General features: G+C 53.2%; 5 protein-coding genes across 5 annotated transcripts; 1 reads left to right on the top strand and 4 right to left on the bottom strand.

Moving 5' to 3' along the window:
- Window positions 1-127: 127 nt before the first annotated feature.
- Window positions 128-388, bottom strand: CORC01_05701 (uncharacterized protein; the record flags this gene model as incomplete). The annotated part of the gene is made up of 1 exon (XM_022617343.1): window positions 128-388. The coding sequence occupies one exon, from the start codon at window positions 386-388 to the stop codon at window positions 128-130; it is 261 nt and encodes an 86-aa protein (XP_022476160.1).
- A 2156-nt stretch (window positions 389-2544) lies between these two features.
- On the bottom strand, window positions 2545-2906 carry CORC01_05700 (uncharacterized protein; the record flags this gene model as incomplete). The annotated part of the gene is made up of 2 exons (XM_022617342.1): window positions 2545-2645; window positions 2708-2906. 2 exons carry the CDS (start codon window positions 2904-2906, stop codon window positions 2545-2547), a joined length of 300 nt encoding a protein of 99 aa, XP_022476159.1.
- A 3521-nt stretch (window positions 2907-6427) lies between these two features.
- Window positions 6428-8188, bottom strand: CORC01_05699 (major facilitator superfamily transporter; the record flags this gene model as incomplete). The annotated part of the gene is made up of 1 exon (XM_022617341.1): window positions 6428-8188. The coding sequence occupies one exon, from the start codon at window positions 8186-8188 to the stop codon at window positions 6428-6430; it is 1761 nt and encodes a 586-aa protein (XP_022476158.1).
- Window positions 8189-10062: 1874 nt separating this feature from the next.
- Window positions 10063-13977, bottom strand: CORC01_05698 (L-aminoadipate-semialdehyde dehydrogenase; the record flags this gene model as incomplete). The annotated part of the gene is made up of 8 exons (XM_022617340.1): window positions 10063-10776; window positions 10831-11662; window positions 11720-12923; window positions 12979-13331; window positions 13407-13470; window positions 13520-13577; window positions 13631-13784; window positions 13847-13977. The coding sequence occupies 8 exons, from the start codon at window positions 13975-13977 to the stop codon at window positions 10063-10065; spliced, it is 3510 nt and encodes a 1169-aa protein (XP_022476157.1).
- Window positions 13978-18370: 4393 nt separating this feature from the next.
- On the top strand, window positions 18371-21482 carry CORC01_05697 (uncharacterized protein; the record flags this gene model as incomplete). The annotated part of the gene is made up of 7 exons (XM_022617339.1): window positions 18371-18496; window positions 18900-19334; window positions 19395-20215; window positions 20525-21038; window positions 21163-21170; window positions 21277-21375; window positions 21437-21482. 7 exons carry the CDS (start codon window positions 18371-18373, stop codon window positions 21480-21482), a joined length of 2049 nt encoding a protein of 682 aa, XP_022476156.1.
- Window positions 21483-21689: the final 207 nt, after the last annotated feature.

Below are 21689 nucleotides of genomic sequence, written 5' to 3'. Positions count from 1 at the left end.
AATCCTACTGCCCACAGGCAGTACGAGAAGAGGTAAAAAAAGCTACATGATGGCACAAGAGATGGCGGGGTATTAGGGTCAAGTTCATCTACGACCTACTAATCCCAGGCTCTACGTAAAGTTACTTTCAGCGCAGAGTACATGTAAACAGACAGAAAATGCCTCTCTTTCTCAATTTTTCTTCATCAGCAAGGGGGGGGGGGGTGTTTTGTATGGCCCCTTCGAGGTGATCGTCCTCCCGCCGGCGACGCATCTTACTGGGGCGGAGTGGGGTGCAATGCATCCTTTTGCCGAACGGTGGGGTCGATGGGATCAGATTAGATGATCTGATAAGATGATTGATAGACATCAGTGGTCCCGGATTGGATGAACTCAGAACGCGTGGCATGGGTAGGAGGGGGGAGGGCGTGGTATGAGTAACGAGCCACGCAGGAAGTTCCCGGAATTATGTCCATTTTGTGATGAATGGGGGATAGCTGGTGGTCAGAAAAAGCGCCGTCGGCCCCATCTCGACGGTTTAGCGCGAATTTGCAAGTTCTTCTCTGCCCTCTTCGACCAGCCAGCCAGTCAACGGCCGAAGGATTCAATTTTGTTTTGTCAACGGTCCGGTCCGCTCATTGGCACTCAGTACTGGACTGGTCGCTGCGGTGGCTGCTCTGCCCCCTTCTCGCCCAGCCACCAGGAGTTGAGGTGGGCGTCTAGAGCTTCACTGTTGCTCCAGTCTCGTACCATGACGCTGTCGGCATATGTCATTCTTTGGGTCTGCTGAATGATATCGTATGTTGTATCCGTAATGTTTTGGTGTGAAGATAGTCCGGCGGAATGTGGGTGGGAGTCGTGGTTGATTGGAGGTGAATCTCATTCTCGGAGACAATCCACATCCGGCCAGTCGAAGAGGTCCACCGCACGCGATGAAGAGGTTCCCAGGAAAGGCGGCATCGGCTCGCGTCTCGAATTATCTTCCTTTGTTTCTGTGGGGAGTCTGCGCCGGCTTGGAGAATCGGTAGCAAATTTCTAGCTCTACCTAGCAGCGCATATGCTCAGGAGCTGTGGGAGCCCAGGTAGGCATTACGTCCTCCATCGTTACGGTTCTGGCTGCTTCGAGGCGATAAGCCAGTTGGTCCACAGGGGAGCAAAAGCGAATGCCCGGTAGCGGGCGTGGCGGGCGTAGCGGGGGAGTTACGTAGTGTGGGGGAAAAAAAGCTGAGAAAGGGAAATCTCTGCCTTAAAATGGAAGACAATGTGCCGCGGACAACGGAACCCCTGCTTCTTCGGCGGATGCTAAGCTTTCTTGGAAAGCGGCACGGCGGCTACGGTCTTGACAGCACCAACAAAGTAATTGCCATTGTTGGACCGACCGGGTCGCCTTATATCCAACGTTGAATGCCACCTCAGCCAGGTCAGTATAGCTGCTGGGAAGCCCTAGTCTCAACGTGGTAAAACTGAAAAATCCTGCATTCATAAAGACCCTTCAGCGAGGCAGAAAAGACAACAAGTCCGCAACGGACCTCGACAAGACTACCTACACAATTCGATAGAAACTGCAAAAGTTCCGAAACCGAGAATCGAACTCGGGGCTATGCCTATCCTCTCACGGAGATGAGAGGGCATCATGTTGGCCACTACACCATATCGGATGTTGATGTCTAGAAACCTGAATTTGGTACCTGAGTATTCTGTGCGGTGGGAGTGGAGCACCGAAGCCGGGCTGGCCCTGGGTCACCTTCTCCCTTGTTGTGTCGATTCTTGACAATGTGCCAGGAAGGCGGCTACTCGCATCATTCCTATCGGTCTGTGGGTCTATGAACCAACGTACAACTGGCGCGCGCGCGCCAAGTCCCATAACCTGGTTGTCCATAGCGATCTGATATGGATGAGCCAAGGCGGCATCCGACGCAGCCAAGAGCGGCACAGCTTCGCAAGGCCCGCATTGCGTCTGGTCGAGTTGGGCGCATCCAAAACTGTCCGTCTCCGCGCTCGGCAGCACCACCCTGGTCTCGTCACGTTGAATATTCAGTCTCAGGCAAGTCAAGCGAAGCAGCCTGTAGCGCCAAAATCACGCCAAATAGCCTCCCACACTGACAGTGAACAAATACAGCTAGAAAACAAAAAGAATCATGACAAGAACGAGATTCGAACTCGCGCGTGTTTCCACACCAGCAGGATCAGTATTTACCTGAAGCTGGCGCCTTAGACCGCTCGGCCATCTTGCCACCACGATGTTTGCGGATGCGGGTTGGGACCCGCTGCGGAATGCCGGCCGGACTGAGGGTCTCAAGATGACGCGCCGGAGCGAGCTCCGCGATCCATGCGGCAATCAGTCACTGGCACGTCAGGAACGAGTAATGAAATGATTGCGTTGCTAGAGAAGTGTCCTGAATTGGAATAAAGACCAGTTACAATCGTGGTATCATCGGAGCCCCTGCTGCTGCATTGACGCCCATCCCTGTCCGTTCATCCCGTGTGCATCCCATGAGGCCAAAACTTTCCTTTTGCCCTATATCAAATTCGAGCGCAGAACGTCTTCGAGAGCATGTAGCTTGCTTAAGCAGTCTTCTTGCCGGTAGCGACCTGTCGGCCCTGGGAGGTGTACCGGACGTAGGCGTACCCGCCGGCCGCAATGACGCCGATGATGACAAAGTTGCCTGTTGGCGAAGGGAGTCAGGAACCGGACGACAAACAGCTACATGGGAGACGTGGCACTTACTCAAGACGAACTTGCCGACTCCGCCGACGACATCGATCGCGCCCTGGAACACATCGGTAATGAGGTTGACGAGGCCGGTGAAGAAGCCGATGATGGCGTTGAAGAAGGTCTGCAGGACGTGGTAAAAGGCGTTGAAAATGGAGGAGAGGAGCTCGTAGATGCTGCTGAAGAGGTCCTGGATCGCGTTGGAGACGGCCATATTGACGGTTGGTGATGTTGGTTTTTGGTGTGTGGGGAACGGGTGAGTTGGGTTTGAAAATCGTCGAGATGCGATGGAGAAAGTGCTGGACTCAAATGAAAGCTTCAGCTTTTGGTTCCGGCCTCTTTCCAACGGGCGATGGGGGTCTGGCCGCACCGTTGACCTTTATGGCAGCAAGCCCACGCGGAGCAAAAACAACGTCCTTGTGACGCGATGCCGTTGCCGCCCAAGGTAAGACATGCCTAACCCCAAGCGAACCAAAGCGACGGGTTAGAGAGGCAGGAGCCGACGCCAGTGACCACCATGTGTGGTTCAAAGTGTCGCCCGTGACGTCTTCATCGTGACGTCACCAGCCACCCGGGCAATGGCGCCAACTTCGTTCCAGCCACGCATCGTGCCGCCTTCCCAATACCTCATGCGGTAAGACGCACAGCAGGTACGTACACCACCACTAACAACCCCAAGATAGGTAAGTAGGTACCTTTTTACAGGCAGGAGGACTGAGCGGAGTGGTTCGTCCGGGCGGGAAGGAAGGGGAACCGACCTTGTCTCTCGTTTGTGGCTGCCGTCATTACGCATTCAAGCCACCTCTGCCCCCGTGCCCCTGTCTCTCCTTAGCTCTTGTCCCAGGAAGGGAGAAGGTATTTGTCCGCCCAGAAACTCTGAGTACCCTCACCATATCATTTTCCCCTTGTTTCCAGTCTTATATCCTGCTTTCAACTCGAGCCATTGCCTACCGAATTAACATACCTACTGTAGCCATGGTATTACCAATCTACTTATATCTGTCGGGCCGAGGAGCTGGATGAAAGGGCACGTAAGGACGCTGGTGATGCTTATCTGGCAATGGACAAGATCGAGGCCATTTGACGAGCTTCGAATGGGTTGGCATTATTTAGTTCAAGTGAGCGCACAATACCACGGGTAAAAGATGTGGGCGCAGGGAAATGAAAACAAAATGGCAATTTCCTCTGCGTGCTTACACTACGTTACTCACTTTACAAATGGCAGCCAGTGGGTGATAGCTAAAGGTACATCAGTGTGCGTGAAGAAGACAAGTAGAGGAATGCCGGAACCTAGTGCATGAGTTCTCTTGAACCAACTCGATTTCGTTCACTGCCTATCTAAGATTCATTCTCTTCTGAGTCTTTCACCTTCGGATGAGGACACCTCTTGGCGCAGTAGTTAAGGCTGCCCACCCTTATACCCTTCACGTCAGGAGCTGGACCCCCGCGGGCCTCTTATTTTTCGAGGTCCTGAGTTCGAGTCCGCTCTCCGAGCCCTTTTTTTGTGCTTTAATACGTGCTTTACCTACCATGGTTTTTATTTCAATTGCGTTGATTAATTATTACATTGACTTATGATTGTTGGCATCTTCGAATTCCTCGCTGGGATTTTGAGGCTCGTAAAACCTTTACGGCTTCAGTTTCTTCACACTGGTATATCACTTGCCATATAAGCCAGCATTATTTTCTCATTCCTTCACCGACCCATACTGTCAGGGCCCTCCCGATCCTTCGGATCATTATCAGAGAGGTCACCTTCCCCATCTCGACGTATTTCCGTCCTGAACTTATTGCCAAGAATCCCGGGACCCTTCCGGCTCTTCAGTATCTGGTGAAAATGGTTTGAAGGACTCAAGCATAGTCTTGGGTCCTTCCGCTTTCGTTTTGGTGGAGGATTGGAGGATGGGAATAGCGGTGTTGAGGTAGGATCTGGGGCACCATACACCAACCTACACTCCCCCATACTCCCAAACATTTCTGCTGGGGGTCGTAGTCAGCTGTTTGTCCTTTACCAACCCAAAGGCCCCACAGCGAACGGATTCGACATGCTCGTAACACCAACAACAGCAATGCCGCCGTCCCCAGACAGAGACGTGTTCAGAATATTCTCCCCTGGCGCGATGAAGGACGGGTAACTCTTGCCATCGGGCGTTGGACCAGCTAGAGAACCAGGAACGAGACTCCAGTTCACGCGCCACGTATAGTACGGAGTATTCAACTTATCCGCCAACCCGATGGCGGCAAGCCCCCCGAGCGTTGGCGGGATCCCCCGGTGAACAACCTGGTGCCATTATTTCCAGACGCGACTATCACCGCTGTCCCGTCCACGACAGCTTAGCAAGCTACAGTAAACAAGCGACACGAGCTTCAGTGCAACTAGCATCAGCTCATGCAAATTCACATTCCACACATACAATCCCCTTTTATCATCAACTTCCTCGACTCGAAGGCAAGGTCAATACCATACCAAACCAAACCATGATCAAAACCACGCCCCTCTCACTCGCAGACATGATAGCAGCCATGAGATCATCCAGATCCTGCGGCCCGGAACGATCGAGGTCGTAAATATCCACCGTCGCGTTCGGCGGCGATAATACTCAGGATGTGCTTCCCATGAGGAAAGCGATACAGTTTTTTGCCGCATAGATATGTGAGATTTTCCCCCCAAGGCATCGTTTCTTGTGACTGGGGCCGTCGTCGTTGGCGATGCAATGCGTTGGCATTCAGTGAGGCGAGTGAGGCCATCTTGGCGAACTCAAGAGATCGAAGTGTAAGAAGCAGTCAGCTTTCCACTGTTCCGTTTCCTCCCTTGCAAGATGAATCGAATAAAAGGCCACGAAATCAAGGAGGTTCGAAGGAGAGTCAGTAGGCAACTGTGGTAGCTAGAAAAGCGTTACTGTTCAGCGTTGAAAAGATTGTTTGGTTTCTCGAGGGCATGTCAGTAACGTGGAATACAACCTCAAAAATTTTGAAACCGCACTTATCTCTTGGATGACCTCGGTGCATTCTGCTAGAAACACATTCACAGCTATAACTTGCTCTGCAGTAATCAAAAAAGCCACCGCAAGGTGAAGCAAGGCAATAAGGAACCCCATGTTTAGAAAGAGTGACTGAAGTAAACAGGAGAATTGCAAAACCTTTTGATCCCAAGCAAACTTCAGAGTCAGTATGGGCTGATTGTGTAGCTCACCTGGTATTTGAAGGAGGTGGTCGAGGGAGATGAAATTACAAGATAATCCCACGCGTCGAGCGGACGCTATATAGAACCCCCTGAATGCCTAGTGAACCATCAAAACTCTATGGAGGATTGATTGAAAGTAACATGGATTGACCACTTATTTTTAAACAAGATTTCAATCAAGCGGGCTGTTCAAAACTCCGTCTTGGTACTTGATTATTGAGAAAAATCACTGCACGAGGTGGTGGTTTGGTATTGGGCCGGATTGTACGTAGGAGATAACAGACTTGAGTAATGATATTGACCCAGCATTTTGACGTAGAAACGAAAACATCAGAATGGTATTCGAGCCAAGCTTTTGCATTGGCAAGCTAAGTACTCTGTATCGAAATGACAACAGGAAATATGATCTAATGAAGAAATCCAACGCTTGCTCTAATGATTCTTTGTGCAGCAACATTGGTACCTTATGTATAGGAGCCCATCCATTGGGGCCAGCTTTAAAAAACCGTCTGACACAGCAGATGTCATCTCACTTTCTCTGTAGCAAATGATCAGTCCGACTCGGCCGAAGTCTCGGGCTGGACCCGCTCCTCAGATAACTTCGGGTTCCTCAACGCGAAAGCGAATCCAACCATGGGCACGCAGATACACAAGCCGGCAATGCACAAAAGCCTCTGCACACCACGGTAGCTATCGATTATTGCGTCTCTGATCTCTCCGCCGATGGGATAATCCACAATGGTCGAAAACGGCGAGTCGTAAACGGCCTCCGCTAACGTCTCATTGGGTTGGAACGCGAGGTTGGACTCGAGAGACGGGTAGAGAAGCTGTGTCCACATCGCCCCCGACAAACAGTTACCAAGGGCGCTACCGACGTTAAAGACCGCCAGGTAGAGACTCGTGACGACAGCGACGTGCTCGCGATCAGAAGACGCCTGGATCGATGCCTGCGTCGGGTACGCGAACAGGCCACCTGCCAAGCCCATGATGATTTGGCCGGTGATGAGGCCGGACTGCGACGCGGAAGATGCTCCTCCGGGGTATAATATGAGAAGGCCGAACGAGGCCGTGAAAATGCAAGCGCCTGTAATGATGATGCCCTTGAGTCTTCGGATCCTGTAAATGACGACGCCCATCAAGACACCGCTGAAAACGCCAAAGAAGGAAAAGAATGACAAGATGCGGGTCGCCGTCTCGATGGGAAAGTCGAATGCTACGACGAGCACGGTGTATAAGTAGTTTCCCTGGGTCGACCAGGCAAAGTTGAGGAGGCTGCGGACGGCCAGGGCTGACCAGACTCCGCGATCTTTGAGGAGGCGGAACGGGATGAGAGGGACCTGAGCATAGCGGCGCTCCCAGAAGACGAACGCCGGAATGCAAAGTAGCCCAAAGGCGAGCGGTACGATGATTCCCGGGGTCTTCCAGTGGCTGACGGTTCCTCCTGCCAGGGTCAGGGGCGCCAGGGTGAACGAAAACGCAGCAATGAGAATAGTGAGGCCGACGGCGTCTAGCTGGTGGAAGAGGTCGACGGTCGCCTTCTTTGATTCGGCATGGCCATCAGCTTTGCGTGAGCGCTGGCCAAAGGAGTAGAGGCTCGTGAGGAGCGGGATGGAGCAGATGGGAAGGATGATGGCCCACATTCCGATGCCCCAGCGCCATGATGTGACTCGCAAGACGGCAGAGGTAACATTGCCGCTGATCCAGGTGTTGAACACGAAAGGAATAGCGGGAATGTAACTGAAGAAGACGCGAGACCGCATCGACGAGAAGTCTGCGACGAGGACCTCGAGGAGGAGGACGATGCAGGTCCAGCCGATTTGATACAGAATGGCGCCGAGGCAGAAGACTTCTACCGAGGACGCGCTGGCCTCGAGGGCGGTCCCGACGACGTAGAATAGGATGGAGGCGGCGATGGTCTCGAAGCGGCCGTAAATGTCAGCGATCTTGGCTGCAGTGGGCTGCGAGGCCACGGCGATGACGCTGCGCAGCACGTTGATTGTCGAGTGCGAGGAGTGTAGGTTGAGGCTAGAGGTGGCGTAGGGCTGGTAGGTTCCCCGCACCTGGCTGTCGAGGCCGTAGGCGTAACCGACCAGGAAGATCCCGACAAAGAGCCAGACGCGCTCCGCACTGCTGATCTGGTTTGCGACGGTATCGGAGTGTCCGACACCGCCCGAGGGCGTATCATGAGTGTGGAGGGTTGCGTCGGCGTGTGCTTGGCCTTGGCTCGGTGCTCCGACGCTGAGGTCGGATTCGAGGAGCGGCGAGGTCTCGCCGCCCGGGGAAGGGCGGCGCTTCGACCATAGTTTCGACATTTCCTCTCCGTCTGTCTCTCTCCCTTGCGTTCTTCTTTTTTCGCGGGAAACCTTGTATGTCTCGGTACTTCTGGAGCGCGCGCTGCGGGCAGAGATGAGGTAAGGGACTATGGGTCTGGGCAACCTATTTTCGTAATGTCTTGCTGACGAATGTCCTCGTGCATTCCAAGTTCAACGACCGATGAAAGCTCGCGACCGTAGCATTCACAGCCGGGCGGGATTAGGAGGAAAGATTCTGCTCGGCTGCGTATCCGTATCGAGCGCCTGCTCAGGGGGGTCAGTCAGCAGGGGTCGTTTGGAAAGAGAGTACCTACGTAGTACGTAGAGAAAGACGGGTGTAACTGGGTCTCCGTACCTTGCAGATTCAAAGATTCCCAGATGGATGGGCAACTCGGCGGCAGAGGTCCATGAGAATGGTGCAGAAGCGACGTTTGACAGCAGCCCTACCGGCGGCCATGATGGGAACATAGACAGGTGCCAGGAAGGATTTCAGTCAACCACCACCCCGGCCTCATGATCAGGGGACCAGAAAATGCTCTGTCAGCAGCCCATGCAGGCGTGGCAGGCGCGGATCGGAGCCTGGAAGGACAAGTGACAAAGTGACAACACATGAGTCCTTTAGGCGACCGATCAGATTAGATCATCTGATAAAGAAAGTGCCCCACAGCAGCGTGACCAATCACGCAATTCGGGATGGTCCGCCGCCCGCCGTAAGCGCCGATTTAATCCGCGGACTCTGCATCTGCAATCTTGGGACACAGCATGAAGTGGCGTAAAGCCAATGCAAACGGCTATATGAATTTAACAAACTTGTCATATTCGATATCGGTGGTTTTCTGATGTTGCAATCACTTGTCTCTGCCTTTGAAGCAGAGTCAGTGTCTCGTCGCTGAGGTTCCTCGTCATTCGTCATAATGACCCGCTAAAAATATCAGCTCCTCGGCCAGAACCTCGGATATTCGGCACATGACTGCTTTAGCCCAACCTTCTCAGCGAAGCTAGAGGTTGGCAGCGGGTGCATAAGGCGTGCTGAGAAGAATATGATTCTCCGCGTACAGGAGATGTTGCGTTTACAAGAAAAATTCAAGAGTTGGCAGTCCCCTAGCTTCACCTGAATAAAGACCCAAATCCAACTTTGAGGGTTTCTTCTCCAGATGCCCACAACGGGCGGGAAGCAAGCACCAGGGGCCTTCAGAGGCTGGCACCGAGACATCCAATGGCACCCGCCCCGCTGATTGGCGCTTTGACTCCGCCATTACGCTAACTAGAAATTGTCCCAAGCCCACAACAAAAACGGCGCTTTTACGCACGATAAAAAAGGCTATGCGTTGTTCTTCCTTTTCACACGCAGGGAGTCAGATTAGGTTCCACGACCTGTCTGTCGGGTCGATTTGACATGTTCACGATGCTATACACTTTTCAGAGCAGCTCCAAGCCACCGCGCCAGCACGCAGATGGCCCCGAGAGCAGATCTTCGCAAAGTACATAATATTCTACCAATCATTCGAGTCGCCAAGGCCGTCAGTCTTGATACGCTCTTAGACTCAGTGATCAACTGCACTCCAGAACCATCTCCCATCTGTGCGATGATGGGATGACTGGATCATCGGCAGGCCTGGTGCAATTCTGAAATCTAGAAATGGGATAGTGTCCCGAGCACTTGAGAGGCCTTGTGCATTTGCCTAATTGCGGCACAAGGAAAGACTCAGCTATTTGGGAAGACACATTACGCAGCAGTGTTCTAGTTCACGTCATGGGGATCTACTAGAGTTATGACAGGTTACCCTCTTATGGGACATCAAGAAAGACATAGAACCGACTTTTATTTTGATCCAGATGCACCTCTCAAACAGCCGCCTGGAATAAATCTCCTTTTAAGCCGCGCCACCGCGACCGCCGACCCCAAACTGTGCCTGAGCCTCCGCAACCCCGGCAGCAATCTGCGGCAGCTCGCGTCCACGGCCCGTAGGCCATGGCATAAACTTGGTCTCGGCCAAGAAACGCAGATACCTTCCAATGTCCTCACGGGTGATACCCTCGCCCGCACTATCATCAATCCCAGTCCAACGCTCAGCATCAGCCTTGAGCACAGCAACGGCGTTCCTGTCATCCAGCTCGGGCGCGCGCGTCGTCGAGGGCAGGTCAGAAGTGGCCATGTGGAACAGTGGCATCAGCGCGCTCTGCTCCTGGTCCTTTTCGATGGCGCCCGCCGACACAAACTCCTCGAGCTGCGTCTTCCACTCCTCGTAGTCGACCTCGGGAACGTCGTAGCCGTAGTAGCTCAGGGTCGAGAGGAACTCGTTCATGCGGAGGCGGGGATGCGCCGTGACGTGGATGACGTTGACGCCCGGGAGAGGGTTGAGCGCCGCGGCGATGACGACCCTGGCGACGTGGTCCACGGGGACCGCGTTGACGGAGTTGACGATACGAGGCCTGGCCTTGAGCTGGACACATCCCTTGCAGAGCCTGATGAGGAAATCATCTGTGTTTGAGACGCCACCGTGGCGGCTGCCGAGGATGTATCCAGGGCGGATCACGGCGCCGCGGAGACCGCGCCTGCCGGCTTCACGGACAAGCTGCTCAGAGACCTACAGGACGGTAAGCTTTGCTTCGCGGACTCAGTCAGTGTGTCAGTAACATACCCATTTGGTCTGGCCGTAACCAGTGCCGAGGCCAACGCGGCTGCCCTGCAAGTCGTCCTCCTCGAGGACCGCTCCCCGGCCAGTTGCGGTCTCCTTGTCAGAAAGGTTGACGTAATGCTCAGTGTCCAGCGTCGAAGTCGAGGACACAAAGGATAGCACCTTGGGCTTTCCTTCGTTACAGAGCTTCATCGCGTCAATGGTAGACAGGACGTTGCTGCGCATCATCTGCTCGTAGCGTGCGATCCAGTGCACGTACGCCGCGTTGTGAACAATCACATCCGCCGTCTCGGCGACTTGCTTCCAGCTAGCATCTTCCAGGCCGAGACGGGGCTTGGACAAGTCACCGAGGACACAGTCGATCCTGTCGGCCCATGAGTCCTGCCACAAGGCGTAGCCCTTGAGTGATCTCGTGAGGCGTTCCTTCGCTGAAGAAGTGTCCTTGACTCCGCGGATGTGCACGAGGAGCTTGGTGTTCTCTCTGCTGAGGATATCCTGGACCAGGTAGGCGCCCAGGAAACCGGTAGCACCAGTGAGGAAGAACGTGACACCGGCGGACGGGCTCAAAGCATCCGGGTTAGCGCTCTGGTACTTGGCGTCGAGTGTATTGACCAGTTCGTCGAGCGACTTGGCGTATACGGCTTCCGCGGCCTTGTCCACAGTGACTGCCTGACCACTGCTGAGGCGGTCGACCTGGGCGCTCAATGCGCTGAGAGTTGGGTTGCCGTAGAGGACGCCGATGGTGATGTCGACGCCCAAGTTCTTGCGAATGTTGAGGAGAAGCTGCTGGGCCAGAAGACTGTGCCCTCCGCAGTCGAAGAAGTCCGAATCAGACCTAAGATTGATTAGCTTTGATTGACCTGTCGGGCACGCGACGGTTTATTTCACGTACTTGATTGTCTTCTCGTTCAGTCCCTTGATGAGGATTGCCCACTGCGACGCAACGGTCTTTTCCGTCTCAGAGAGGGCTTCCCAACTCTTGAGATCCTCTTCTGAGGCGTCCTCCATCATCTCGGTGGTATCAGGGAAGGGAAGAGCCGGGGTATCGACCTTGCCGTTGGGGTTGAGAGGAAGCTTCTTCAGCACGATGTAGGTGGATGGCACCGCGTAGACCGGCAGACGAGCTTTGAGATGGTCTCGCACCTCGGCCTGGATTCTGCGGAACCGCTTTAGATAGACCACGCTCGATCCCATCTCAACGCCCTCGTCTTCAACATCCTCTTGGTTCTGAGCCTCTAGCCAGCGCTTCCACTCCGCGATCTCAGGAACGATGTAGCTGACAAGATTTGGCTCCTCGTTACGATCCCTACGAACAAGCGTCTTGCAGTCTCTGATCAGCGGGCTTCCGCCCAAGTTGGCATCAATTTCGTTGAGTTCAATGCGGAAACCGCGAATCTTGACTTGAGAGTCGATGCGGCCAGACACCTGCACAGCTCCCGAGGGGAGATACTGGCCAAGGTCTCCTGTGCGGTACAACCTGTCACGGGGGCCCTTGTAGTAACGCCGCCAGGGCTCACCCTTCTCGTTGGCCTTGTCGGCTTCCACCCACTTGGCGTTGTCAACAAACCAGTTCTCAATAAACTTCTCCTTATTCTTCTCTGGTTCGCCAAGGTATCCTTCAGCCAAGCCCGCTGCCCTGATGTAGAGCTCGCCGACCTCGCCAACGCCGCACATCTTGTTGTGGTCAGCTTGTGAAACGACGAGGACTTGGACGTTGTGCATTCCCCAGCCTGCGGGAACCACATCCCCAATCGAGTCGAGGGCTGTCGGGTCAGCTTCGGCCGAGGGGATCTCAAAGTACGACACCGCTCGGCTGGTCTCGGTGGTGCCATACATGTTGACGATGGCGCATGAGGGACCCAGCTTGCGAAGCACCTTGCAATCGCGAGTGGTGAGAATGTCGCCAACAAAGAAAACATGCTTCAGGGAAGGGAATGTAGCGGTCGCTCCGCCAACCAGAATCTGCCCCATGGCAGGGGTAAGATGGGTTACGGTCGGTGACCACGCATTCATCCACTCGCTCAGCTTCTCGTGCTGAATATCTTCCTTGGCAGGAATCAGCAGCTGAGCGCCGAGGAATAGTGGCGTCATGATATCTGACCCATTAAGTCAGCATAGATGAGAAGATTTGGGGCAAAGGATCAATATTACCTCGCTGAATGGGGTCATGAGCAATGCCAGAAAGACATGCAAAGACGCTCTCAGATGAGAGGTTGAAACGCTCTGCCATCCAGGGGAAGTATCTTGTCAAGCCGTAATGACGTCCCAACACCGCCTTTGGCTTTCCCTCACTGCCGGATGTATAACTCAGGGTGGGGTTGGAGTCTGGGCCGACAATGACATCGGGAAGAGTCGAGGCCTTGCCTCGTACGGTGGCGAACAGATCCTCGGTCTCCTGCTCGCCACTAGACAGCACGCCGGCGTCACTGAGGCGGAGATTCGGGAGCTGTGTCTTGAGGGACAACTCTTCATCGATGTACTTCTGCACTACGGGAGCAAGAGGACTGCACGAGTCTCGTCAGTAACTTGGGAATCATGAGGCTTCCAGTGTAGGAGTCATCGGAACGGCAAATACGTACCCATTCTCGTCTACGGCCTTGCCGATAGAAATCAGAGCCTTGGGCTGAGAGACTTCCAGATAGACTACTCAAGTCAGCAAGACTGCCTGTTTGACATTGAAAGTCGTACTAACTCTGTTGTCTCTGCGGAGGATAGAGAGGGTCAAGCACCGTTACTGTAGCTCCAGCAGCCTAGCAATGTGAGTCAGCGGGCGTAGCCTGAGTGGGAGAATAGTAAGCCGTACGAGAGTGCCCATGAAAGCGCAGACGAGCTCGACCGAACGGTGGGCGAAGATCATGACAACATCCCCATTGGTGATTCCAGCATCGTGTAGGTGGTTGGCAATCGTGTTGGACGCTTCACTGATCTGACGATACGTGAATGTCCTCGTTGGCGTCCTTGTTAAACGTCAGCAAACGTGGGCCAACGTATAGCAATGCTCGATCCGGGATTCATTTACGTCTGACTCTTGGTCTCGGTCACGCAGGGTCGGTCGGGGTGAGCCTGGGCATTTTTGTGGAATATCTCGTGGATGGCACCGACGTAGCCACTCCAGTCCAGGTCGATCGTGGGGTCAGGGAGGTCGACCATGGTGGCGTTCCGAGGGTATCTAGAATTTCGACTTGGAGTCAGAGAGACGAGTCGAAAGTGAGTCCGAGGCGTCAATTGGGAGCAAGCGAGAGTGTTCAAAATGCTACGACTAGGTCATTGAGCCATAAAATTGAAGAATCACCGAGTAAAGTTTTTGGCCTGGGTGCGTCATGTCGCAAAACAATTGAGTTCTGCCGCTGACTCCGACTTAGGAGGGGTAGTGGGGTAGTTTCCAGGCGGTCTAGCTCTTGGATGCTTTAGTGTTGGCTGGAAGAGGGATCAAATGCAGAGTCAGCTAAAACAGCTTTGATCGTCAGGGCTTCTGATAGGGCGGGCCCAAGTGCCGGGGTGGGGGGTATCACCCGGATTAACCACCAGCCCGGCTTCGGCAATCTGAGTCATCAGCTGCAACTACTTTGGCTGACTCAGTCGCCTTTGTCCTTGGATCACCATGAACACATGACACCCTCTGAACATATCATTCTCTATCGACATGTTGATATAGCTAGAAAACAGCTTCAACCACGTCCTTAGGTGCCTATCATGTAGGAATGATTCACCTGTGATGGGACACCTGTGAGGGGACAGCTCTAGTCCGTGGATCTCAACCCATCGAAAGACCGGTCAAGCCAACCTCATGGCTGGTCCAATGTCTCGCCAGTTGAGCAAATTTGCAACTCGCAGATCTGTTCCTGCAACACTTGCTGTACTGCTATGGCTCCTTTGAAATTACAAATGGCGTTTGATCATGACTAGATGCTTCCTTGGGGTGCTGTCTTTGCCCAAGGCTGGCCAGCACGTATATTTTGGCATAGACCATCAAGGTGCTTGTGAGGCTCGTTCTTTGTCCCGCTGATCATGACTCGCTTAGTTCGTTTCGACATCTGATCTTTCCATTGAGCCCAATTCTGGCTCTTGGCTCGTGTCGAGGAGACGACAGATATGCTCTTGATACTTTCTAAATATAGCGAGATTGTCAGTGCCGAGGTGTGTATGCTGCGGAAGCTCCCAGAAGAACACCCCAAAAAGGTAGGATCTCTGATTTCCCCCGAAGATAATCAAGAGCACTTACTTGGATATGCGCATCGTAGGCGATCACACGACACCGATTATGGGTATGATATGCTCCCGCTGGTCCAGAGGACCGGAGGAGGCTGTGAGAAGATGCACATGTCTGTCACTCATATGTGCAGACACAATTGGATTGATTCCCCCTCAGTTTGATGCATCCCCTAGTCAATGTTGCTTCCTACATGATGACATGTAACCACTTAGCCTCAGGTCTTGGAATCGCTTCCTTGGGCACAACAAAGCGTACTTGGTAGTGCTGCTTCTCTAGATCATCTAGCCAAATTGCGCATCAATATCCGCTGAGAATTACAAGCTCGAATGAAATAATGGGACTGAATAATACTTACTGATAGGGGCCTCGCGCCTTTTAGAGTCCGCTAGTAGAGCAGGAGAGTTGCCGCCGGACACTTCTATGCACCATTGTCCCCTTCGAAATATCTGGCCCCACACTAAGCCTCTCAACTATTCCCGGCACCGGGACGCACAAGAAGACATGGGGTCGGGTTGCCAAGTCTTTGAACCGGGTGCCGTTAGTATACTGGGCAGTCTCGATAGAGACTGGAATTCCGCCAACTTGCTCACCTCAATCATCAACAGATCGAATCTAATAAGCTACGTTGGGATTCTGAGTCGGGCAAAAGGATGATGCTCAAAAATCAGCCCAGTCTTCTGCAACAAGGAACATTTTGCCCCATTCTCTTGTCAGCATTGAGTTCCAGGAACACCGAGTCTGCCCACCCAACGGCAGCCGCGGAACGTTGTCGCGCTGTTTACGGTTCGGTTCATCAGTCAGACACAGATCTGTCGCCATCAGCAACGTCGCATGATCACATCCCTTTCGTCGCAAACTTCGCCGTAGTAGGCAATGGTACATATACAAGCAGAAAAAGGGTGCAATCAATACCTACTAGGTATGGTGGACTATGCTGGCGTCGGGTATTCGTCAAATGCTTGGCATAAATTATCGCGGCTTTGTAGTCGCTGACAGATGGCTCGTCTCGGCAACCAAAATGTAGCTTTGCGAAGTCTTTTTCTCCCAAGAAGATGTGAGTGCGAGATAAGAATTTGGGGTGTCAGAAGACCGCCGCGATCTACCTAGTTTCTTCACACTTTACCCGCACGCCTTTCCGGCTATTAATAACTCCGGACCCCAACTTGCCAGCCTCACAGTTGTCGCGCACTCATGGACTTGTGTACGTTTGTTTATGTTTCACTTTCCCTTATATCCACTTTCAGATTCACGAGACAAGAGAGACAGCACCTACTTCTCCACTAAGAATGTGGCTAGTCATTGCACCCTTGTTCTTCTGGGCGGAACGCAAGTCATTAAGTGAGAACTTTATTATAGTACAATGGAACAAGTTTTCAGTTTCCCGTACTGAACACTCCGCAAAACCCCGTGTTCGAGAAAACACTGGGTAAATTCCCGCTCGGTTGCGGGTTTTATCTAGGAATTATCCCGGATCCCAAACATTTGCTTAAGGCGTAACGAATGGCATTCTGCCCCGTATAGTAACTGTGTCTGGCAAAAGCTCTGTTGGAATAAAACCGCCGAAGTCGTGACTTACATACTATCCAAGATTCACCCGGCCCAGTCCGATGACTTTGAGAGTTTCGCCCCGAGTCCCAAATCGGGTACAAATCTAATTCCGTTACGGGGCTGAACGGTGTCGCCGATGCAAGCCAATACCATCAAGTCCCCCTAAACTTTCAGTCTGACGGAATATGCCAGATTGTGGTGCTTTAAGCGCAAAGGCACCGCCGGGCTCTTATCAATACGGGTCGAAATAATTGAAGCAGAAGGCATGAAGTTTGATGTGCTTTCACGAGGCTTGTTCAGATTGCAGAGTGTAGTCAATAAGGTTATGGGCGAATCGAATTATCCTCCCAACGACCGACCTTGTTAAACTGACCTCGTTGTCATTGCAATCGCGACTACGAGTGAGAAGATATTCTTTAGACTTCCCAACTAGGAAAGCAAAAATACTGAACTCTAATTCAACTAAACGAGCAGACGAGTCGTTTCTCTTTAAAGAGCAACTGTTCGATGTCATTACGTCAAACCCATCTTCGCCAGACGCGATCAACCCTGTCCGCCACGAGATCGTACCTCGTCGCATGAGGAACAAGATCTTGCCCAGCCACTAATAACAATGACACGGTCTGACTCGCAGCAACAATAGCCGAACGCTTGAAGGAAGGACGTTACCGACAACGTGGTACAAAGTGGAAATTTCCCCATCGTGGGTGCAGAACTGCAGGTGCCCATGACTCCAGCAAAGGTGACGCAGCCATTTATGTACGCGCTGGGAAATGACGTGACGGTCCTTAAGAAAAAGTATCTTCTCCTTTTTTTCTCCCTAGAAAAGCCACGTTTGCGCTTAGGGTGCGGCGATTCCGCCATATCGCAATGCTTCCCTACCTTACCGACACCAATTTGGCCACAGTTTGAGAGAATCGGCATGAAAAAAGTCCGTTGAGCGACTCACCGCCTTCATTCTCAGCCTGGTGGTGACTAAGTGCTTTCAATTCCATTGAGAATGGCTTTTCGCTTGTTTCTAATCTCGGTTGAATGCTACCGAGCAGCCTGAAATTCCTGAATTTACGTTGTCTCCTTTCCATCGGGGACCACTTGGTGCTTCTATTAGAGTTTGGAACTACGGTCATCTCCACTCATCAAACCTTATTCCTCACGTGCCTGCTGCTTCCTGTGCGCTGTCTGTTCGCTTGCATGGGCTGCACATCTCGCGTGGGCGTACAGCCAATTTCTTCGTGGACATGGGGGCCCCCGCGTGCTAGCTCACGTTCTGGATGGGTACGCTTCGATGATGATCTCACGCAACGATCGCCTTGTCCGTAGTCCACAGGCGGTCGTTATCAGCCGAAATTCCGACGGCGACGTCGATCATCCTTATGAGCTTCTCTTTTGGCCTGTCATCGCCGAGAAGCTTTCTTAAGCCGATCTCCTAGTGTAGGCTCTTCTACCCCTTGCCCCCCCGACCGAACGGAGGCCTTCGTAGTCTGGCTTGCAGGCACTATGCCGACGGTTGTGGTGACCGTGGTATGGGTTTGGACGAGGGGGCAAATGGAGGAACTGGGCTCGTCAGCCGAACGATCCGGATCCCTGGCCGTTTTGGACCCCAAGTGCGGCGCTCTCTACACTACACATTTCCATGGCTTGGCAGGGTCTCTTCGTCGGGTTTGTCTTGGCATTCTCTTGTCCAGATCATCTCACTCGTCGACTGATTTTAGAGTTCTCGGTCTTCAGCACAGGCTTAGCCAAACATGGCATGGGGCGAGCTGCCATATGGCATCTTGACTGATGAAGAGCGGCATGGTTCTCCTGGCCTTCCCGGACGCCATCCCGCGAGCTACCACGCTGCGCCCGTTGGGCTTCAAGGCCAGGGACGTGACCCCGCGGACGGCGGACTTCTGGCGGCGGACATTAGTCTATCAGTGTTTACCGCTCGCTTGTACAAGTAACGGAGCCAAGCCAAGAGTAAACATTTCTTATAATACATCATGAACAACGTTGTCTTTCTTTCGGCCATCTTTTGGCGGAGGATTAATCTGGGTCCAACGAGCAGAGTCGGCAGGCACGACGGTCATGAAGATCTCATAATCTTTCCAACACCTCGCAACTCTCCGCAACCATGGACGACACACGAATACACACTCTCTCGCCGCTTCCTTCGGGTCTACGACATGGTCTAAAGGCCATCGTCACGCTCTCGTTTTTGTCTCTCGTCACTTCCTTCAGCCTTTTCGTATACCTGGTTGGCAGACTCGCATGCTGGTATCGGAGGACGAGCCCGAAGAAGGAACAACAACGACCAACCACGAGTACACAGACCCCAGTCATTGCTGGCCTACCCCACGAACTCGAGGCCCAGTACAACGCAAACGGGCGGACGAAGCGCTCGAGAGCCCCGAACCAGTTCCTCGTCCTCCTCCTCAACGTTCTTTTCGCCAATGCTATCCAGGCCTGCGCCTTCTTCCTCGACATCATCTGGTTGGTGGAGGACAATATCACCGACGACTCGGCCGCGTGCTGGGCCCAGGGGTGGTTCATCTCCACGGGCGACCTGGCGTCCACTGCTTTTGTGGCTTTCATCGCGGCCCACACCTACCTCACACTTGTGAGAGGCCGCGAGGTCTCATTCAGGGCGTTCTATAGCACAATTGCTTTCTTGTGGTTCTTTGTTCTATTTATGTCTTTCCTCGGGGTCATCATCACCAACAACGGAGCTGACAAGGGCGGCTTCTATGTCCGCGACATCACCTGGGTAGGTCCCCTTCGACTTGAGAGTTTAGTTGTCTATCCGATGCTGACTTCCACATGATAGTGTTGGATCAACTCAGAATACGAGGCTATGCGGATGTATTTGCATTACGCCTGGATGCTGATCTTGATCATCACGGGAACTGTCTCTTATGTCTTGGTCTTTATCCACATCCATCGTGCAGACAAGGCATTGCGATGCGCCAAGAAGGCAGCAGCCGTGGCGGAAGAGGCCTCATACGATGGTATTCTCAGTCCTGCAAGTCTGCCAGCGGTGATTTCACAGCACAACCAAAAAACAGAGGTGCACAAACGCATCCTGTTCTTGTTCTATCCAATCGTCTTCCTCCTGTGTACGGCGCCGCTGGCTCTCGGACGTCTCCTGAGCAGTGGAGGCATCAAGCTCTCGCAAGACTACATCACCTTTGCCGGCTGCATGATCACCTCGAACGGGTGGATCGACGTCCTCATCTTCTCGACGACGCGAAGCGGCCTCCTATTCGATGCGCCCGTCGACGAGCAGAATGTCGGCCTCGACACATTTAGCTTCATGCCGCTGGGCCAGCAGTTTGGTCACAGGGTCTGGATCGAGGGCGGAGCTTCGAAAGCCCACCCCCATCACCGCAAGCCGAGCGTATTCCGGAAATCGTCTCGCCGCGCGAGGTTGGGCTCCGAGGCGAGCCACGACCGCAGCGAGAGCCAGACGTCGTTGCAAGACCGGGATGTGTCTGGCCTCAAGGGCATTCAGATGGAGACCGTCACTCGGATCTTTGTCGAAGAGGTGGGTCCCTCGAAGAGCAAGGAGTACGTCAACCGAACGCTGAACTCGATGCCCTCCGACGAGAGCTTTGGACAGCGCGTGCAGCAGAGCACAGATTCATACAAGTGAAGGGTAAAGTCGTCCTCACTCTCCTGAAACTCAACTCGGGGAATGTACATCACGATGAAGGTGGTGTTTTCCATCTGCAAAGTCGGCGTGACTCACTAGCGGCGGCGGCCGCCATGGTTTCTGCCGTGACGGTGTGGCAGCGAACCTCTGCTGAACACATGAATAGCAGTAGTCTGCCCCACGACATCTTCGCCTGCGTCAATCGAGGAAATCCTCTTCACCATCCATCTGAGTAGATGAAAAATGACGCAGCCTAGTCGGAGCCAAACGAAAAATCTAGTCTTGGACCCAACAACACCCTACAGACAGATTAGGGCGTATTTCGACAAAGAGACAATCACAGTATACCAAGCCTACAACTCCACGATCGCAGAGACAGCCGTCGCATCTCAGAAACTCGACGCGTCTCCAAACTTCAAGCTTACCCGCATGACTTGGATCAAGCCGAGTTGGGCGTGGATGCTCTACCGCGCAGGCTATTCATACAAAGACCGCGGCCAGGAGCGCATTCTGGCGCTCAAGATGACCCATGGCGGCTTCGTCGAACTTCTTCGCCAGGGTGCTCTGACACACGGCGGCGGCGATTTGGATAAAGGCGATGGGCGGGTGCGCGTCCAATGGGACCCTGAACGCGATGTGCGGTTGGAGAAGCTTCCGTATCGTAGTATTCAGATTGGGATTCCTGCTAGCGTCTGTGAAAATTGGGTTGCCGAGGGGATTATTGGTATTGAGGATGTGACGGGTAGGGCGCGAGAATTGAAAAGAGTCTTGGACAAGCAGCCTGGCATTAGGGACGATGAGCTGGTTGAGCTGGGCTTGGTACCTATTGAGAGGGAATTTCCAGTTCCGAAGAAGGTTGGAGATATGTTGGGGATGAATCAGTTTCCTGAAAGTACTTAAATATCAGTAGCAACATCATATACCGGAAATTTTTCTTTATCAGCTCCGTAAGTACGTTCCGGACGTTGGCCGATGGTAATAAGAAAGCCAAGGATGGCTTGCTGAAATATTGTCAGCACTATGCGCTCTAACTCCGGCGCTGAAAACCGATTGCCAGGTTCAACTTCAGTAATAAGCTATGGGTTGTGAGAAGCTATGGCATCCCCGAGCTGAAACTGAGGGGATACTTCAAGGCTTCTGCTATCGAGCAGTCGCGGTATGTGAATAAAATTCGCTCTCGGTGGACGGGGACCCGCCGAACTTCACCCCGTGTTCAGCTCCGGTCTTTCCGCCGGATGGTGGGACCGGCTCACCGGACTTTAGCAACTCAACCGCACCTCTGTTATCTCCAGGTCCACAGGGTTTTCCGCTGTTGTAACTACATGTTGGTTCTCCATCTTTCCTGTCTGACCATCCCTTCCCTGCAGCCAAGTCGGATGAGTCACAGCGCGTCTCTGCTGTGCGACCTGACTGTATCGGGGACACTGGCGATCGTCCTCGTCGGTCGGAGGACAATCACTAATGAATGAC

The sequence above is a fragment of the Colletotrichum orchidophilum genome, assembly GCF_001831195.1.
Source record: "Colletotrichum orchidophilum strain IMI 309357 chromosome Unknown Scaffold_40.1, whole genome shotgun sequence".
NCBI lineage: Eukaryota > Fungi > Ascomycota > Sordariomycetes > Glomerellales > Glomerellaceae > Colletotrichum > Colletotrichum orchidophilum.
This window is presented reverse-complemented; position numbering and strand designations above follow the sequence as displayed.